The sequence below is a fragment of the Setaria italica genome, chromosome VII (genome assembly GCF_000263155.2).
Source record: "Setaria italica strain Yugu1 chromosome VII, Setaria_italica_v2.0, whole genome shotgun sequence".
In the NCBI taxonomy this organism is placed as follows: Eukaryota; Viridiplantae; Streptophyta; class Magnoliopsida; order Poales; family Poaceae; genus Setaria; species Setaria italica.
The window spans coordinates 20753604-20773048 of record NC_028456.1 but is presented as its reverse complement, the minus strand read 5'-3'; the positions used below and the strand labels follow the sequence as shown (position 1 = coordinate 20773048).

The 19445-nt window shown below is 48.9% G+C and overlaps 1 protein-coding gene across 1 annotated transcript; it reads left to right on the top strand.

Annotated features, from left to right (window-relative positions):
* The first annotated feature begins 11712 nt into the window (after positions 1-11712).
* LOC101781144 (regulator of nonsense transcripts UPF3) lies at positions 11713-19194 on the top strand. The gene is made up of 13 exons (XM_004975629.2): positions 11713-12222; positions 12896-13002; positions 13811-13906; positions 13998-14096; positions 14214-14293; positions 14368-14463; positions 15422-15521; positions 16478-16575; positions 16659-17133; positions 17204-17269; positions 17342-17460; positions 17564-17617; positions 18379-19194. Exons 1-12 carry the CDS (start codon positions 12083-12085, stop codon positions 17600-17602), a joined length of 1515 nt encoding a protein of 504 aa, XP_004975686.1. The 5' UTR covers positions 11713-12082; the 3' UTR covers positions 17603-17617; positions 18379-19194.
* The last annotated feature ends 251 nt before the right edge of the window (positions 19195-19445 follow it).

Below are 19445 nucleotides of genomic sequence, written 5' to 3'. Positions count from 1 at the left end.
AGCCGTCGAGGAGCAAGGTCCCCAGGTTGCCGAACACGGGGAACCCGCCGGGCTCGCCGTCGTCCAGCAGCGCCGCCGTCGAGAACCGGAACAGCTTCAGGCTCGCCGCGCCGCGCAGGGATCTCAGGACGCCGAGGTCGCCGGCCCGGTGCGTCAGCGTCGCCTCGACGATGGACGGTGTCTCGTGTTCCAAGGCGACCGGCGGCGCGTTGCCGAGGACGCGCAGCGAGACGACGCTAGGTGTCGCGAGAACCAGCTCGTCGACGTTGTATGCGTGGTCGTGGTACTCGATGGAGAGCTTCTTGAGCGAGGCGGAGGCGAGCCGGGTGAACTCGTAGCGGCAGTCCTCGAGCTGCATGTCTCCGAGGACCGGGAAGTCGGCGGCGAGAGCGCCGGCGAAGTCGCTCGTCAGGGTCAGCCCGGAGAGGCGCAGCGTCCTGAGGCGGCACGTGAATGCGCCGGCGGCGTGGGCGTCGGGGAAGAACGGCCACCCACTGTCCTCGGCGTCGACGCCGTCGTTGTCGACGCGGACGTGGAGTGCCGCGGGGCGGCGCGCGAGCCCGCGGCGGATCCACTTGCGGGCGGCGTGGAAGCCACCGCAGGCGACGCGCAGCCGGAACGCGTCCAGCGGCGGCGGCGACGACGGCCCGATGTGCCGGAGGGACAGCCAGTCGGCGGCGTCCTCGAACCTGTCCCACAGATCGGCGGCCGGCGCCCGGGGGCGATCCTCCTCCTCGGTCGCCACGCCGCGGAACGCGTGGATCCACGTGGCCGCGGGGCGGGGCGGCGGCGGCCGGAAGAACTCGCGCTGGTCGATGTCGACGCAGGGCACGGCGCGCCAGAGGTGCCTCCACCGCCGCGAGAGCGCGCTCGTCCGCGCCGCCTGCAGGGACGTGAGGCACGACAGCACGATCCGCAGGACGTCGTCCGGCAGCGCGCTCAGCCGGTCTTCTGCTGCTGCGCCGCCGCGGCCGCGCTCGCCGTCGTGGCAGGCGGCGGGCGTCTCCTCCTCCATGGCAATCGGGGGCGATCGATCGGGTGTAGAAGCGTCGCTTCCTCGATCCAACTCTGTGTCCATGTCCATGATGATGGATCCGAACGAAAAGCTAACCGACCCCCTTGCACGGGCCGTGGGGTGGGGGAGAGCACTTTTGCAGCAGCCCACGCGTGGCAGAACTGCGCAGAGGTAAGATGAAGGCTGGGCGGCCCGCACAACGTCGTCCGGCAGCGCGCTGAGGCGGTCTAGGGCGCAGGCGGCGGAAGTCTCCATGGGGATCGATCGAGGGCGTCGTGATCGATTCGGCGCAGAAGCGTTGCTTCCCCTACGGGAATACTTGAGATGCCGTACGTACCCGCGCAGGACACGTAGTCTACCGTCTACGCGTCGTAGTGCACGAGAACGGTCGGTTCTTCTCGGATTAAGGGCCCGTTTGGCACGGCTTTGGCTCGTGCAAAAATAACTTTGGCTCTAGCTCATCTGGAAAAGCAGCTTTTTCTGGCTCTGGCTTATTTTGAAGGAAAATGTTTGGCAAAACGGCTTCTCCTAGCTTTTTAGATTGGAAAGAAGGTGTCAAATGTCCAAAATACCCTTATATTTTTCTATTCTCTTTTTCTTTTTTTCTCCTCATTTTCCTTTTCTTTTTCTTTCTCTTTCCTTCTCCCCTTCTTTTCTTTTCCCCTCCTCTCTCCTTATCCATCCGCTCCTCCCTCCCGACCTTATCCGCCCCGACCGCCTGGCCCTCCTCCGCCCCTCCAGCGCCACCCCGCCGGCCCCGGCTCCGTCGCCGCCAAGGCGCCGCCCCGGCACTCCTCCGCCCCTCCGCCGCCACAGCGCCACCCTGCCGGCCTCGGCTCCTTCCGCCGCCACAGCGCCGCCCCAGTCCTCCTCCGCCCCTCGGTCGCCACAGCGCCGCCTTGCCGGCCTCGGCTCCGTCCGCCGCCACGGCGCCGCCCCGGTCCTCCTCCGCCCCTCCGCCACCACGGCGCCGCCCCGGCACTCCTCCGCCCCTCCGCCACCACCGGGGACAAGGATGGAAAGTGACGAGGAGGAGCCGGAATAAGCCACTTTTTTTGGCTTCCGGTGGATGGAGAAACGTAGAGACCGCATTTTGCGGGGCTTCTACTGGCTTTCGCGGGTGAGCCGTTTTGCCTTCTCCCGTTTGGCACGGCTTCATCAAAAGCCATCCTAGAAGCCGCTCGATGAGCCGTGCCAAAGGGGCCCTAAGAAGGCAATCGAAACGGCCGGCGGCCCGGCTTGGCAACTGCGGTGAAACACAGTTATTAGTGTCAATTACTCTAATTACTTAATTATTAGTTAATGACATCATTAGTAACTGCTAATGACAAGTCACAAAGGGGCCATTCGGGAAGGGGCATGTCCTTCCCGAACGGACACCTTCGCACCCTTTGGACTTGTATATATGTGTAACGCTACCCCATCAATCAATAACATCGTCGACTTCGGTCCCGAGGCTACCCCTCCATCAACTGTGGCAACCATACCACCATCACCTCCGACCTCGTTGGGAGTACCACAGCCATCCACCCGAGCTTCACTGTCGGGACCATGGCGGCTCACCGAGGTGTGCCACCGTTCTTCAAAGACAACGGTGGCCCCTCGCCGGCGTCCTCTGCGATGAGCCAGGCGACGGCGCCCGCCGCATCGCGGCTGTTGACCGCCACCCGGCCATCCGACGCGGCACATGGAGCCCCGCCGCACTGAGGCTCTCCTCCGAGAGCTGAACGGCCGGCCGACGGCCGGCGGGAGGCTGGTAACAGGGAGAGGGGGCACAATGAAGGCAGAGGCGTGGGGCAGCTTGACCGGTGCTGGCGGCGCAGAGACCAACAGCGGCGCGGCTTCGTGTGGCTGCACAGGTGCGTGGAGGAGTGGGAAGCGTTCGAGGACCTCGCCGACAGACTACTGCCGCCCGGCGACGCGGCGCCGCTGGACGCGCTCCGCCTGCGCGGCGTCTCCTGCGTCGACTTCCGCGCCGCCCGCAGGTGGATCCGCCGCGGGCTCCGGCGCCGCCCCGTGGCGTTCCACCTCACCTGCGACAACGACGCCCCTCACGCTCTCAGCGAGCACGGATGGCCTTGCTTCCCCGGCATCACCCTGCGCAGCCACGCCGGCGCCTTCGCGTGCCGCCTCAGGACGATGCGCCTCTCCGGGGTGAGCTTGTCAGACGACTTCACGGATTGCCTCGCCGCCGATTTCGTGGTCCTGGAACACCTGCATCTCGAGGGGTGCACGTACAACTTCGGCCGGCTCGCCTCCCACTCGCTGAGGGAGCTGTTCATTGATCGCTGCCGGCGCGAGTACCACCAGGTCAACGACGTCCTGGCAATCGCGGCTCCTCGTATCGCCTACCATAGTATAAATGGCCACCCGCCGCCGGTCACCGCGGAAGGCGAGATGCCGGCCCTCATCGCGGCGTCACTGGCAGACCCGGCGGGCAAGCTCGGTCTCCTCAGGTCCCTTCGCCACGCGAGGAGCCTGGACCTGTCGGGGTTCTCGGCCACGGCGTTGCTCGGCGGCGAGGACGCCGGAGACTTCCCCGTTTTCCACAACCTGGGGACCTTGCTCCTCGACGGGTGCGACGTCGGGGTCGAGTGCCAGGTGCTGCGGCGCTTCCTCCGGAACGCGCCCAGTCTGGAGACGCTCACGCTGCGCGACTGCGCGTTTACAGGTGACTCTAGGAGCAAGAAGAGGAAGGCGAGGTCCCGCGACAAGACGCCCTCCTCCGATTGCTGCAGTCCGACGGCGTACGAGTGCAAGAACCTGAAGTCGATAGAGCTCGAGTTCCGTGAAGGCCACGCCGTCGATGAGCTAGCTCAAGCTCTGGTAGGTATCTTGAAGGAAGAGGCTCGTCCGATGGAAAGCTCTGTTCAGGACGGGAAGCGTAGAGTCAAAATTTCGTACACGTGAAGATTTGGTGCACCGTGCCACTGAATCCGATCATTGACACCAGCCATTGAAGTACCAGTGGCCAGTGTATGTGTAAGAGTATGAACTAGTAGTAGTATCTAATTCGGTGCATATACAACACTGAACTTGAGAGTATCGAATCAAAATAAAACATCCTTAAAAAATACGTATATATGCTACTGAAAATATGCTCTTCTTAGAAAACAGAAACAAAAACTTTGAAGTTCAACATCGTACCTGAACGAGGAAAAAGTAGAATGTTTTTTTAATACAAATGATAAATGGACAATTTATTCTCGAAACCTTTATTATTTTAACATTTCATAAGTTGTTAAAATAAAACCAATTTCCACAATTAGGTACACAAAGATATATATGCTAGTACGATCACGGAAAACCAAGATTTTTTTTAACGGAACGGCAAGAGATTTGCCGCAATTTTTATTAAAAGAAGGAACAAACCACAAAATCAAAGACAAAAAATAAAAATGACTGGGCATCTCCCCCACCTAGGACAGAAAACCGAGCACCACTAAAGCCGGCACAAAAGCATGAACAACTAAGATGAGAGGACAGGGAGGGCAACCACTCAAAGAACCAAAAGGAAAGAAAACAACAGCAGACACAACTAGATCGAGGAGCATTTGGCATAGTTGTAGCTGTCGTAATATCAACGGTTGTACCCCGTCTTTGATCAACAAGCACTACTAAAAATATAAACATTTGTCCTCGGTCTTAGTGCCAGTTGCATTTTGACCTGTTACTAATGTTAGCATTAGTACCGAGTTCAAATTTGGAAGGCCCGGAGGCCTTTTAGTAGCAGGTGTGACCCGGTACTAAAGGTCGGGTGGTGTTATGACCCGTAATAAAGGTCTCTCCACGGGTTATTTCGAAAGAAAAGCATATCTATCTCCATCACATGTGATGTGTAAATGAGATGGTAAGGAAGGCTCAAGCGAGACTTAAGATCGTGAGTTCGAATCCCATAAAGTGCGTACACGCATAATATGCATATTATGTTATTTGACCCGGTACTAAAGGCCGGTTGTACAACCGGTACTAGCCACCTTGCCACTTATTTTGAAAACAATTCTTCTGAACTCTTGTTGGAAAAAAATTCTTCTGTTGGGAAAAAAAACCCAAGAAACTTGAACGCGCACATGATTTGAGATTCGCAGCAAGGCTAGTTTCACTGAACTCTGGTAGCTCGGACAGTAGTCTGCAGCTCCTGAGAAATGACCGATAAAACCTCCTAAAATCTACGAGCATGCTCTTCCCAGTATTCATCCGGCATCGTCCCCGCTACATACTCATCATCTTTATACTTGATCTCTAACAACTTCAGCTTAGGAGCTACACACGGCCGGTTCCTCCCTCCCTTTCCCAGCAATGTAGTATATCTGGAAGCTTTTGCCAATGCAGAGGTTTCAGTGAGCCATCAATCGAGCGAAGTGCACAATTAAACACTCACAAGTATACAGATAGGTAGAATTAGTGTAAATACTAACCTTGCAATGCTGCAAGCGAAGAGTCTCCAGGACAGGCGTGTTCTGCAGGAAACGCCGCAATGTCTGCATGTCGTCTCCTAAATCACACTCGGCAGTCCCTGAGGTCCAGATCCTCCAGGGCGGGGAACAGCGCGTCGAGCCGCGCCATGAAATCGTCGTTCAGGGTCACGTTGTCGAGGCGCATCCTCGTGAGGCGGGGGCACCCGGGGGCCGCCGCGGCGAGGGCGATCCGGCAGTGCCCGTCGCGGATCAGGACGTCGAGCGCCGCCGGGGAGCACGCGAGCCCGCGGCGGACCCACCGCAAGTGGGTCGTGTGGCGGGACATCCTGTCGTCGAGGCACAGCCGGAGGGCATCCGGCGGCGGCGAGGCGGTGGAACAGGAGGTTGTCGGCGAAGTCCTCGAACCTGTCGTAGACGTTCTCCCTCTCGTAGAGCCACCCCGCGTCGCTTCTGTTGGCAGGGATGGCGGTGGACACGAACTCGCGCGCGGTCGTCGAGGTCGATGGTCCGCGCGGCGCGCCAGAGTTGCCGCCACCGCCGCGAGAGCACGCACGTCTGGACCACCTGCCGGGACCCGAGGCGCGATAGGACGGAGTGGAGGAGGCTGTCCGGCAGCTGGCTCAGCCGGTCGCCGCCGCCGGCGGCATCGTGCGTGCCGCCGTAGTTTTCCATGCGTACTGGGCGTTCAGATCTGGGGGGCTCTCCCTCCCTGCCGTCGCGGATCAAGATGCGTGCGTATCCAGGTGACGGAGTCCGCGCTTGCCAGTTGCCACCAAAGGGGGGCGGGCGCATCGCCGCCGCATCCGCGCATGATGCATGGGAGGATAGACACGAGCACACTGCATGCACCGTGTACGTGCCCCGGTGCGCGGGTATGGTGCCATCTAGCTAGAAAGGGCGGCAAACACGGCTCTCTCGGAACGGAGGGCTGATTGATCGTCATGGAGATGCCAGCCGCCGCCTCCTGCACACCAGTCGCGGTCGCGCCTCGGGTCCATGCAGGCTGTGCAGAGACGACCGTGCCGTCGCGGCGCGCGGTGCATCGACATCGACCGACGCGACTTCCAGGGGCTGCTACATGCTCGAGGACTTGGCCGACGCCATGCTGGCGATCCGGCTCCACGGCGCGTCGCCGCCGCCGTGCTCGTTCCGCCTGCACAGCGCCGACGAGGTGAACGCGACGCCCCCTTCGGCCTATGGATCCGCCACGGCCTCGGCCTTCGTCCCGCCGCGCTCCGCTTCAGTTCAGCTACGCGTTCGGCGACCGCCAGGCCACGCAGCCTCCGTTCGAGGAGCTGGATGAAGTCCTGGGGGCCAGTGGTGCCCGAGCTCACAGGCCCCACCTCTCCTCCGTGTCGCTGTCCGAGAGGTTCGAGGAGGCGGCTGCACGGTCCTGGAGGAGCTTGATCCACAAGGAGCGACGCGCATATAGGTTCCGCTGGATCACGAGCTGACCCTAGCGTCAGACGCCAAGAACACTTCAAGCCTTTCCCTCACTCCCTCGGCCTGTGTTTATACCCTGCGTTCGGTTTTGGATGGTTTTGGCTGGAATTATTGCAGGGATTACTGCTCGGCCCTGAATATTTCAGCTCCGACAGCTTAGCTCTGGCATCAGGCCTACTATGTTCATATCATTATTGGTCATCAGTAGCAAGATCAATAATTTGTAATTGTGGAAAGCTGAAACAAACTCTTCAAATGTGTAACATTTGCAATTGCGGAAAGCTGAAACAAATTCCAAGTACATGCAAGCATTTGCATTGCACAACATAAGGACATAATAAGGAGAAATAAACATTGTGACGCTATGTTGTGGGCCTAGGCCCTTATTCAAAGAACGAGCATAGCAGGTTTGCAACAAAAGATACTCCTTCTGTCCCAAAATACTATTCGTTTTGACATTTCTATATAGAAAAAAGTCTACATAACCCCTAATCTATTGCAAGCGGGCTACTTCACCCCCAAACTATAAAACCATAAAATCAGGTTTTATACACCTTAAACTATGGAATACCATTCAAATAACCCCCTGGGTGGTTTTGGTTTTCCCATGGTGGCGTGCCATGCTGGCATGAGCCCACTTGTATATCTTTCTTCTACCTGTTGTGCTCGACTCGCTCGCGGTGCCTGGCTCCACGCGCGCCCCTGGCCGCCCAGCTCGCCGCGCCCCAGCCAAGCCATTCCCCGCGTCCGTGCCATCGGTCGAGCAGCTCCCAGCGCCTCTGGCCACCCGGCTCCACACACCGCCCGTCCGCGCCCCCGAGGCCCCGACCGAGCCGCATCCCCGAGGCCCCGACCGAGCTCTCCTCACGCCACCAGTCCACGTAGGCCATAGAGCGAGGTGCGTGGAGGGGGAAAGACTCGCAGCGGAGCAGACTGCAGACCTCGTGGCCGCGGGGCTCACAACTGCGGCAAGACTCGCGGTGGAACTGGAGCTCACCGCCACGGCAGGGAGCCGCGCTAGCCACGCTTCCATCGGGTAAAACAAAAGCAGCACGCAGGCACGCAAGGCAGCCGTCTTCCTCGCTTTCTGTCATTGCTCGCTCATGCAAGATGCAACCAGCGCCGCTAGCCAAATTAATCGCAACGCAAGAGCTCAAGACGCTGCCCTCGCTCCAGCGCACGCTCTGCATCTACGTCCACCTTCAATCAACTCTAGAAGCAGCTACCAGCATTGACGGAACATAGCTTTCTTTTTCTCAAAGCTTGACGAAACGGAGCTGATTGAAGGAAGAAGATGGAACAGAGATTAATGACATGTGGGCCTGTGGGGATCACAATATAAGAGAGATGAAGATAGGAAAGAAGTTGTTTGCTTACTCACAGCCACATCATTTGCCACGTAATGTGCCACATCAGTAAAACCACCTTCAGACAGTTTTCAATACTTAAAGGTGTAAAAGAACTGGTTTTGTAGTTGAGGGTGTTAATGTAGACCAAACACAATAGTTCAGGTGTTAAGTAGACTTTTTTCTTCTATATACATAGCTTTTGTTCAGGAGTTAAGGTGTAAAATATTGAAATCTTGGACAGGAATTAAAATCAGAGTCCAAAATTTTGTAACATTGGTATTAACAACAGGCCATGGTAGGCAGTTTATATTGCACAGGTTGGTATTAAGAAATAAACGAGTAACATAAGGGTAAAAGCAACTAAGCACCATACTAGCGATCAGTTTTGATACAGCTTAGTTACAGAAGTCAGATGACCAACTAAAAATAAACAATAGAGAAAAGATATGGCTATCTCTCCGACAAAGAGAAAAAAAGCGTCTTCTTGTTGGTCATTTGCACCTCCCTTTCTTCACCATACTTTCAATTGCACAAAGTCATGTAAGATGTTGACGCAGATATACAGAGTTACATACTCACAGTATATGTTTTTTATTAAAAAAAGATAACTGATCTTACCCAGAAAGTTTGCAAAGTAAGCTTCTCCAGATTAGGAGACTTCTGCAGCAATCTTCCAAGAGCCTTGAATTTGTTCACATCACGTTTGCTGTGAAAACACCAGTTGAGTGCTAAGGTTCGCAAGTTGTCAAATGCTGGGGATTTATCAAATTCCTTATCTAGAATTGCCTGAAATAGAGAAATGGAAACAGAACTGAGCCAATGATCAGCTTAGTAGACACGTCTCTAATAAGGAGATCATACCATTGCATTAAAACCTCCCAACTCTAAGCTCGTCACACTGAATAGGCTGCCGAGAAGGATTGCCTCGCCTCTTTGAGATAGTTGATCAGATGCCAGAGAAATTGATGCCTTGACAAGGAACTTTTCAGTATCTAATAGAACACCATTTTTATGGGTGTTGTAAAGAAGGTCGAGGCGCAGCGAAGCAGGAGAAGGAGCCCTGATCACCAATATATCTGCAACTCGACTTGTGCAACTACGAATAACCAAGTTCTTTAATGTCTCAGATTGAAGGCCACAGAACTCAGTGTCACATCCCCAGAGAACCAGATCCTCCAGGGCTGGGCACCCAGAGTGGAGGTGCTCTGCGAAACTGTGCTCCAAAGACACACCAGAAAGAACAAAACGTTTGAGATGACAAGAAACCAGTTTGGGTAATTGATATAGAACACTCCAGTCAAGCCTATTAAGCCGGATCTCGAGCTCCATTGGGCAGTACTCGGTAGCAATAGAAAAGAAGAAAGAATTCCGACTCCAATCGATCATAATACTACCTATACGTAACCGGAATGCATCCAGCCGCGGGGCTCTGTGACGCATCAGTAGGTTGGTGCTGAAATTCTCCATCTTTCCCCACACATCCTTACAGCAGTATTGGGAAGACCTCCGGGTGATGCTGAGGAATTCGCTGATGTCGAGGTCGACGGCAGGCATCGAACGCCACAGATCTATCCCCCGCTTGGACAGCACTACGCTCTGCATTGCCTGCCGCGACGGGAGGAAGGAAAGGACGAGGTGGAGGAGCCCATATCGCAAACGCAAACGCTAGTTTTGCTGTTTATTAGACCTTGGAAGTGTTTCGAAGCATTTCGCTACTGTAAAAAAATGATATGAAATGGGTACGTTTGGGTACCCTAAATTTGGAATGGTTCTGGGTTTAGAATGAGCTAACCGATCGAGCCCTAAGTATGTTAGAGTTTGTGTAAAACACCAATTAAATTAAATGAGTTCTGAGCAATTAATTATTAAGATGAAGTAGTACTTAATTGTAAAACAAAACGCTCAACTCGGCCAGGTGCCGAGCTACCGCTCGCGCAGGCCCGCTTGGGGGCGGTCTCCATCGCAGCTAAGCGGAGGGACCTGGGGTGGGATCGGACATCACAGGCCTCCCTCGCACCGCTCTTACCGCCGCAGCCGCCACCGGGCCATAGTAGCAGGTAGTGGAAGGGGAACGTGGCGTTGGTCCGAGGGTGTGTGTGGGCGCTGCTGCTAGCTAGACGGTTAAACCCCATTCAGCTCGTCTCCCCAACACCAACCAGGCTGACGGCGAGCGAGAAAGGGGAGAAGGGAGGGTGGAGGAGTCGGCAGCGGCGGCATCACTCAGGTCACTCCACTCCAGTGCTCCACTAGCACTAGGCACTAGTCCACCGCGCTGCAACTGTAAATGGGCTTGGATGGGCTGGGCTGGCTTGATCTTGTTCATCCATCGCAGGGAACCGGGCCCCCGGTGGCTTGATCTTGTTCATCCATAGCAGGAGACCGGCCCAGCTCAGAAAAAATGTAAGCAATTTCAAGGTGGAACGACAAAGTTACCTCTTTTTTTTTTGACAATAACAAAGTTCCCATTATTAAACGCGAAGATTTGTTCCATTTTCACATTTTGTAACTCTATAAGACCTCCCAAAACGAGTTTCTGCTTTGAAACTCGAGGTTCCTGTGAAAGTTACTAAAATTGAAGTAGCTTTTCGTTAGAGGATTAGATCGAGAAACGCATGAATATTGGGCTCGTTTGTTTAGCGACCTGCGCCGATACGTCGGTGAGCAAAAAAAAAAAAATGGTGAGAGATTTCGCGACCAATGATTCGCCCGCAGCTGGCGGAAAATAGATGCGCTTGGCGCAATCGAACGTTTATGCCAAAGATCGGTGCTAAACAAACGGTTGGCCAAAGTCAACGCCAATTTTTTAGTCGACCAGGGCAGGGTGTCGATCCAAAAGCACCCATTATACCCCCTTTTTCCACTAATATAAGGTGTTTGTTGTTTAAATTTTATCCATAAATATAAGTATTTTGGCACAAGACAAATCATAATATCTAGATTCATGGTCTCAAAATTACAAACATTATGTAGCAAGCTTGACATAGCAGAAAAATAAAGAAGATCGCTGGGAGTCACACTAGTGGGTCGGTCCTGCTCCTGCACTCCTACTTTGGCCAGCGTGCAGAGCTAACGGGAGAAAATAGGAAGAATTTTAACCCAAGCCTTTTGCTAAGCATCTACACCAAAGAATACATTACAATTGCACTTTTACTTTTGGTGTTTTCCTGAATTAAAAATTATTCTACTTCTTTTTTTGCAAGTAAGATGAGAAAACCAACACAAGTCTATGAACTCATGGACGGATTGCCTATTATTCCAGGGCTGTGTCATTTAGAGTCTTTCATGCAAAATATAGAAAATCACTAAAATGCATATATCCCGTAAATTATTTGTAAATAATATTTCGATATAATTGATTTACATAGGATAAATAAAATAATTAATGAAAATCAAATGGTTTCCTGATTCCCGGATTTTCAGTTCTCCCGTACTTATATTTTCTACCGTCTTCTTTGAATTCCTTCCCTTTTCCTTTTTCTTCCCGTCTTGACCTTTTCGCTTTCCTCCTCGCCTCTTCTTCCTCCCCCAATCTCCGACAGTTCCCAATTTCCCATCTCCCAAACCCAAACCCCAATCCACCCGAGCGACCAAAGGGGAAGAGAAAAAAAAAAAATCGCACGCGACGACGCGACGGAGAAGGGAGGGGAAGCAGCAGACGGTAGCGAGAGAAATCCCCACCAGCCTCCAAACCCTAGCCACCTCCCCCTCCGTCCTCCAGATCTCGCCGCCGCCCGCCCCGCCTCGATGTGACTCGGCCCTAGGGTTTGCGACGGTGCGGGGGGGTCTTCGCGGGGGGCTGGGATTCGTGACGCGGGAGAGGGCGGGGAGCCGTGGTGACGACGGCGGCGCGGGCGCACATGAAGGACCCGGCGCACCGCACCAAGGTGGTGCTCCGGCGCCTGCCGCCGGCGATCGCGCAGCAGGCCGTCGTGGACCAGGTCGACGCGCGCTTCGCCGGCCGGTACGACTGGGCGTGCTTCCGCCCCGGCAATGCCAGGTCAGCGCTCCCTCTGTGCCCCGTGCTTGTGGCGTTCCTGCGGCCGTGATTAGGGCTAGATTCAGGGCTTGGGGTACCATCCTTCTGACCCTATGAACTGCGATAGGCAACTACACTATTGAGATGTTTTCTATTACATTCCGTTTGCTAGTTCTAGTGGTACTCTAATCTGTGACTGATTAATTACTGATGAGTTGTGGAATTGTACTTTCCTATGATTGTTGTGACCTTCAAAAACCTTCTCCAATTTGCGATGGTCTAGGAGAGTATCTGGGGTTCTGAAAGGTCTGTTCAAGTTTAATTATATTTTCTTTAGCATTGATTGCTATTGAAGTGCTAGTGGTTGCCTTCTTAGCTGTTTCTCTCTGTTGATTACATAGCATGAGCTGTATCTGACCTACTTTTGCTTTTAGTGGAGCCAAAAAGGGCTAAAAATCATTGGTGAGGGTAGACTCAATATTCTTAATTTTATCTTTGTTGCTTCTTGACTGAAGGCGTTTTCATTCTTAGTTGTAGAGCAATGCTGAGAAGAATTATATCATCATTTAGAACTATTTTTTTGCATTCAGCTTCTTTTACTTTGCAGCAAGTGACTTCTTGAGCAAATAAGTATATTACTTACTTCGAAACTAAATGATTCTGACATTCTTCTTCATCTATGTTTGTTATCCAGCCAAAAGAATCATAGGTATTCTAGACTATACCTTAACTTCAAGCGCCCAGAGGATGTTGTTGAGTTTGCTGAGGTCTTCAATGGGCATGTTTTTGTGAATGAAAAGGGTATTTTCTTGATCTTATTAGTTATTACCTAATATGTTTGTCTTTTTTAATTCCATCCGTGTAATCTATCTTCAGGATACCTAAATCCATCTGATCATATTATGTCAACTTGATCAGTTCCAATCACTGAATATACTTGATCAGTTCCAATCACTGAATATACATCTTTTTTAAGATGATAAACTATCCTTGATGGCCTGCCCTTTCTTTGTTCATAACTCCTGTGATCTAAGTTTAGCATGATTTGTTAGGGTCTTTGCATCAGTCATGCTACTACTTGACGTTGCAAATTGATGTTAATTTTTGATACCTGAGCATTAGCCGTTCAACTAATGTTGTCTCCTATTGATTATGACTAGCTATAGTTAACCTTCTATGAATACTGTCTACTTGACCTATAGGTTCTGTTTTCCCTTTACTTAGTGACTGTAGAAGAAAAGAAAGCGAAGGTGCTACGTTGAGATTGTATCAGATGTACTTAAACTAAGGCTGCAGCAAACATTAACAATGACATAGTGCCCTGTTAATCTTGTCCTTGGGGTTATTGTGCATGTTAGTCCAACTTAGTTCAGCACCGAGGCGGTGGCTGCAAGGCACAGAATATGTTGATGTGATAATATTTCTTGTAGTGTTATATTATAGTGCTGAAGCAGAAATTTGATACTTACTGCATTAAATGTGTAAATCCTTCTCTCTATTTTTTTACGCAACTGAAGAGCACATGTTTCTAGTTTTTTTTTGGGAGTATTCATTTATGATCTGCTCTATGTAAATCGGATCTTATGGATGTTGCCCATGGTTCTGTCAGGCGTTCAATTCAAAGCTCTTGTCGAATATGCACCATCGCAACAGGTTCCAAGGTCAAATATCAAGAAGGATGGCCGTGAAGGAACTATTATGAAAGGTCCTAGACAATTACTTTACCTAATTGTTTGTCTGATACTATCAAACCATACCATTTTTCTAAACTTGGACTTTTTTTTTGGAATTACTAGATCCGGAATACTTGGAGTTTCTTGAGCTTATTTCAAAGCCTACTGAGCATCTGCCAAGTGCTGAAATTCAGCTTGAAAGGAAAGAAGCTGAAAGGGCAGGTAGAATATGCGATCATTACTTTCTATCTGTAATACAGTATTTTGCTGAATGATATATTTTTCTGAATATGCCAAGATTAAAACGGTGTTGTCATATCATTTGGTTATTTTTGTCAGCTGCTGGAAAGGAGGCCCCTGTTGTGACAGCTCTTATGATGTTTGTTCGTCAGCAACGGGCAGCTAAGAGTATGGCTCAGGTATATTCCTTAACTTATAAAATAGGGTTCTTTCTTATCAATGGTTACCTTGATACCCTTTTTGTACATTGCAGAGACCTGGAAGTAGAGTTAGCAGAAAAGTTGCTGGTGTTGTGACTAGCAGTTCCAGTCCTTCTAAAAGGTCTTCTGAGAAGCGCAGGTCCTCCGCGGTAATATGCTTGGTTTGCAACTTTTTGAAATTTTCTGATAAGTGGAGTATACCTTACCAATGAATGGTCATGTTATGCAATATTGTTTCATTCAGTTAAATTTTCTTTTATGTGTGGTACTAACTCATCATTATGTTTCTCCTGATGCATTAGATGGTCCTTGGGACTTTGACTCTAATCTGTTGTACTGTATGAAACTAGCATAGTTCTCATTTCTGTAATCTCTGGTGTCTGCATAATGTGCCCCTATATGTTATGTATATTTTAAAGGAAAAAGTCCAAATTACTCCCTTTAAGCTAACCCCCTAAACTATTTTTGGTTCAATTTACCCTGCAACTATGTTAATTGGTTCAGTTTACCCGTTTATAGGTTTTTGTCTTTTTTTCCCCCATGCATAAGTGGAGTTGTAAGTTAAAATTTTGTGGGTGGTAGCAAACATCATAACATGTTTAAAAAATACATTATGAATTTTTCATCATTATTTTGATAGGCTAGGACATCTAATAATAAATTAGTCCATAGGATATAAAATTGTACAAAATAATAATGATGATAAAAAATCAGAATATATTTTTAACATAAGTTATGATGTCCATTATCACACAACAAAATTGACTTAAAACACCACCTGTGCATGGAGAAACAAAAAAAGACCACAAATCTTGTTAGGGGTAAATTGGACCAATTGACATAGTTGTGGGGGTAAATTGAGACAAAAAATAGTTTAGGGTGTACCCTGACTCTTCTGCCACATGGTTACTATTATATTCAGTTGAGGCACTAGCGAACCCATTTGGTTAATTTGAAATTTGGTTTGTCTTGCTTTTTGTAGCAATTGTTACTGATTTGCTGGAAGCTTTACCTTATGTTCTATTGTTTGTTCTGATAATGAATTCCTTCCTTTTGTTCTGTGAAATAAATTGTGACCTGAAGTTCTTTTGCTGTGTTCTCGGGCAGTATGTTGTACGTGACAGTGCTAAGGAGAAACCAACTTATATCATGGTGCCGAAGAGAGAGGAGCATACACAGAGGGAAAAGGCTGTTGCTGGAAGTTCAGGTGGTAAACTTGTAGCAAATCAAGAAGTTGTTAATCGTAATCCTTCTGTTTTTAACTGTTTAAACAACAGTATTTTTAATGTTAGTGCGTATTACTGAGGGATTTTTCTGTTATTACCTACACCCTTGTCTATGTGCTGTTAAAATGATGTATCTACTATTGTGTTGATTATTGGACCCTGCCTGTGATCCCCGTTATTCTAAATTGCACCCTTGGTATGTCATTGGGGAACAGTACCCAACATTTCCAAGCCCTTAGTCAGGGGCTCAGGGCATTGTTCATATTGCTGCGCATCTTTGCACGGTGGAATTACACATATATATGCGAACCTTTACATAGTAAAATGGTTTAGAAGTTAGTTAACATACTCCCTCCGTTCTAAATTATAGGTCGTTTGTCTTTTCTAAATGCATAGATATTATTATGCATCTAGACATAGGGTATATCTAAGTGCATAACAAAGTCTATAAATCTAATAAAGCCAAAACGACCTATAATTTGGGACGGAGGGAGTATTTCCAAAATTGGCAAAATATGCATGTTTCATTAAGACCCACTGCAACGCTAAAAGCATATCCTTATTAACACACAAATGCATATTGAGCTTTTTCTCTTGTTTGGTTGCATCGCTGGCGTGTGGAGACACGCTTCTGGTACTTCTGTTGCCGTCCAATTATGGGCATGATAACTGTCTTTCCTATTGCGTGACGTCTTTGGCCTCTACTGATGTAACGCCTACTTTTCTAATTCTAGATTGAAAGATAAGTTTTTTTATATGGTTTTTTTTTCCTGAGCATGGAATGGTGGTCTATTTCTGTTAGAGAAAAAGAAAGCTATTTTGTTTTTGTCTTTGTCATGTTAATCGCTGCTCTTGCAATTTATCGACTTATTGCATGTGTTCGGAGTGGTGCATCTTTTTTGTTAATCTTGTTTCATTTTGTATTTTTTTATCTTAGATGCCACAAGTGGGGGAACATCTGGATCTGGTCAGGCTGTTGAGGCTAAAAGGGACAAAATTGTCATTTTGAAAGGCAGAGGAAGGGTTGATTCTAATGTAAGCAAACACATACCATCATCTCACAAATATTTTTGCTATTTTGTTAGTATGGACCTAAGTTTGATCAATATTTGCCACAGATACCTGATGGCACAACACAGCAGTCATCAACCCCTGTGAAGAATGTGCCACCATCGAGTTCTAGACAAGACCAGCGACTCGAGGGCAGTGGCAGAATTATTAAGACTATACTCTCAAACAAGGAAGCCCGCAGTTCGAATCCATCTCAACATGAACAGGAAGGTCACATGCTTAACACTGAGAGGGATAAGCGGCCACCGCGGGTTCTCAACCCACGTACTATAGTGAAAGATCAGATAGCTGAAAATGCTGAGAGAAGCCATTTTGATGAGAAGCCTAATCATCTCCATGGCTCTGCTCCAGTTGGTGAGAAGATTGAAAGGCATGCTAGAAACAGAGATAGGCCCGATCGTGGTGTATGGGCTCCTCGCCGCTATGACAAGTCTACATCTGGTGGTGGTTCAAATGCCTTGTCATCAGAGTTCCCACAAATGCCTTCAAATTCTGGAGACAATTTCTCACAAATAGCAGATGGTTTGTATCTTGCTGAAATGTTTTCATTGTTGGTGATGCTCGAATCATTAAACTGTATGACTTGATGCAGGTCATGGAGACAGAAAGACAGACACAAGGAGTCATGGTGGTAGCCGTGGCGGTCCTGTTGAAAATGGTTTGTATGCAAAATAAGCTGCATATTTCTAGATCAGTTTACACACAGTTCCTGATGCACTTTTTAATCCAGGGCATAGGCATGCCAACCGTCGTGGTCCTCCACGTGGTCCGAAGGAAACTGAAACATCTGCTAGCACGCCTGATGGAAAGAATTCAAAGAGGGGCTCTGCTAGCTATGGTGCTCATGAGGTGTGATTATATTGTAATTTCTTATTTAACCATGGCTGATTGCAGAGGTCTATGAATCTGTTAATTTTTCATCTAAATCTAATACCATGAATGTCATGTGCAGAGACAAGTATGGGTTCAGAAGTCAAGTTCAGGCTCTTGAGTTTGTGCATTGACGGTATGCTATGCTACTCTAGTTTATGCATTGTCTTCAGGCCCTTATTGGAATCGTTGTAACACTACTATGATCATTGCCAGCACCATCCATGTACATTTCTGCTTCCTAATATTCTTTTGGGAGCACTGTTAGTGGAATGGCTAAATTCATCCCTAAAGTCTTCCCAAAGTGTCAATTGTGTCCCTTACAGTTTTAAAAGGTCCGTTCAAGTCCAGCAAGTTTGATCATTAGCAATTTAGCCCCCAGGTTAACATGGAATGCCACATGTTTGTGTGCATAGTCTGCTGGATGTTCGGATGGATCTCTGCATGCATGGGAGAATTCTTTTCTACCCCAATTTTAAAATGATTCTGTTTCTGTTAGATGATACAGCTCAATAAAATCCTCGGTCCTGGGAAGTTTGAATCAAACCTTTCAGACTGGTCACATGATCCCAACCAGTATGTGGTAGCTAGCTAGGCGACACGCGTTTTAATCTGTTAATTATGGCTAAACCATTGTAGTTTATAAACAAGGGCAAATGAGAGATTTCACACCACGAATCACCTAAGCCCACTTGCTGCTTACTAGCATGCACATGCCACATTCCACATCAGCCTAGGGACCAAATTAAGCCAAACTTGCGGGGTTTGGCTGAACCATTTTAAAACGTAAGGGATGAATTCGGCTATTCCGTCAAATTGTTAATGAATGTGTTTTTCCTAAAAAGGTCTTCAGGAAAATCTAGAATTTGTAGACTGATTTCTCCCACTCTTTTGCAGATACTCTCACCAAAACAGGTATTGCAAGTTGTGGAGAAGTCTTGGATTCTGCAGCTCATTCTTCTTTATTAGCTGTTGATCCTGTGAAGTATGTTAACAAAATGCCCATCAATCAAATGCTGCCATGAAGTGCAATCTCAGATTTGTCAATTGAAGTCTCAGCTGTAGCTGAAAAAGGGAGCTTGCTGATTTGATTCACAGAAATAGTGAAGTAACATAACCCAGCATGTAGGTAGCTCTCGATCACTTTGGGTGAGATTTGATTTGGGCCCAAGGTTGCTATTTGTGGAGCAATGCATGGAGATTAGGTTGGCATCAGTACCTCACTACCTCGTGATAGTGGTCACATATTTCCAAGACCCCTGGAGGCTACACACACCCTCATCAATTCGTCAGAGATGGATGTAAATATCTCTAGAGAAAGAAGAGGTCTGGTTCTGATTGCTGTTTACAGGTTAGAGGTGCCGTGTATCTACAAAGAGATATAAGAGTTATCAGACTACCCGGTTTGCTAAATAAAGGTGAATTTAGCTAGTAGATTTTGAGATCCTGTATTGCAACTACTGCAATCGTGGTTCGCCTCATCGGAAAGTTACCCAAGAGTGCAAAAGTGACATCTCATTTTGGTTTATGTTTCCGACTAAATGGGATGTGAGGTTGTTTTGACGTCTGGTGTGTCTTTTGCTGTCATGTTCCACCAGATGACCCGGGGTTCTGTCATGTTAAGAATGATATACTTGTGTACAGCATCCAAGGTGCTTGCTGTTTTTAATCTTAAGATGATGTTGCCTGGCTGTAATGGGTGATGATGTCTTCCCTCTTGTGCCCTCCATCAGAAGTTTTTCTTTTCTTTTTTTATTAGGCCCTATGCTAAATAGCGTTTCCCTGCTGTGGCTTCTTGGTGGCAAGCTCTATCGTTGCTGCAACGAATTTAGCTTGAATGTCTTGTCGATCAGCCTGAAGATAATTCATATTTGAAGTTATAAGTAGTTGCAGCAAGTAATTCAAGAAAGCAGCCAAATTTAAAACAGGGAAAGTCCAAATCACTACCTTAAAAAGTCCAAATC

Coding starts and splice junctions, on each gene's coding strand:
- LOC101781144 (XM_004975629.2), top strand. CDS start 12,083: ATGAAGGACCCGGCGCACCGCACCAAGGTGGTGCTCCGGCGCCTGCCG. Junction 14,097..14,213: donor GAAAGAAGCTGAAAGGGCAG/GTAGAATATGCG, acceptor TATTTTTGTCAG/CTGCTGGAAAGGAGGCCCCT. Junction 17,134..17,203: donor TTTCTCACAAATAGCAGATG/GTTTGTATCTTG, acceptor GACTTGATGCAG/GTCATGGAGACAGAAAGACA.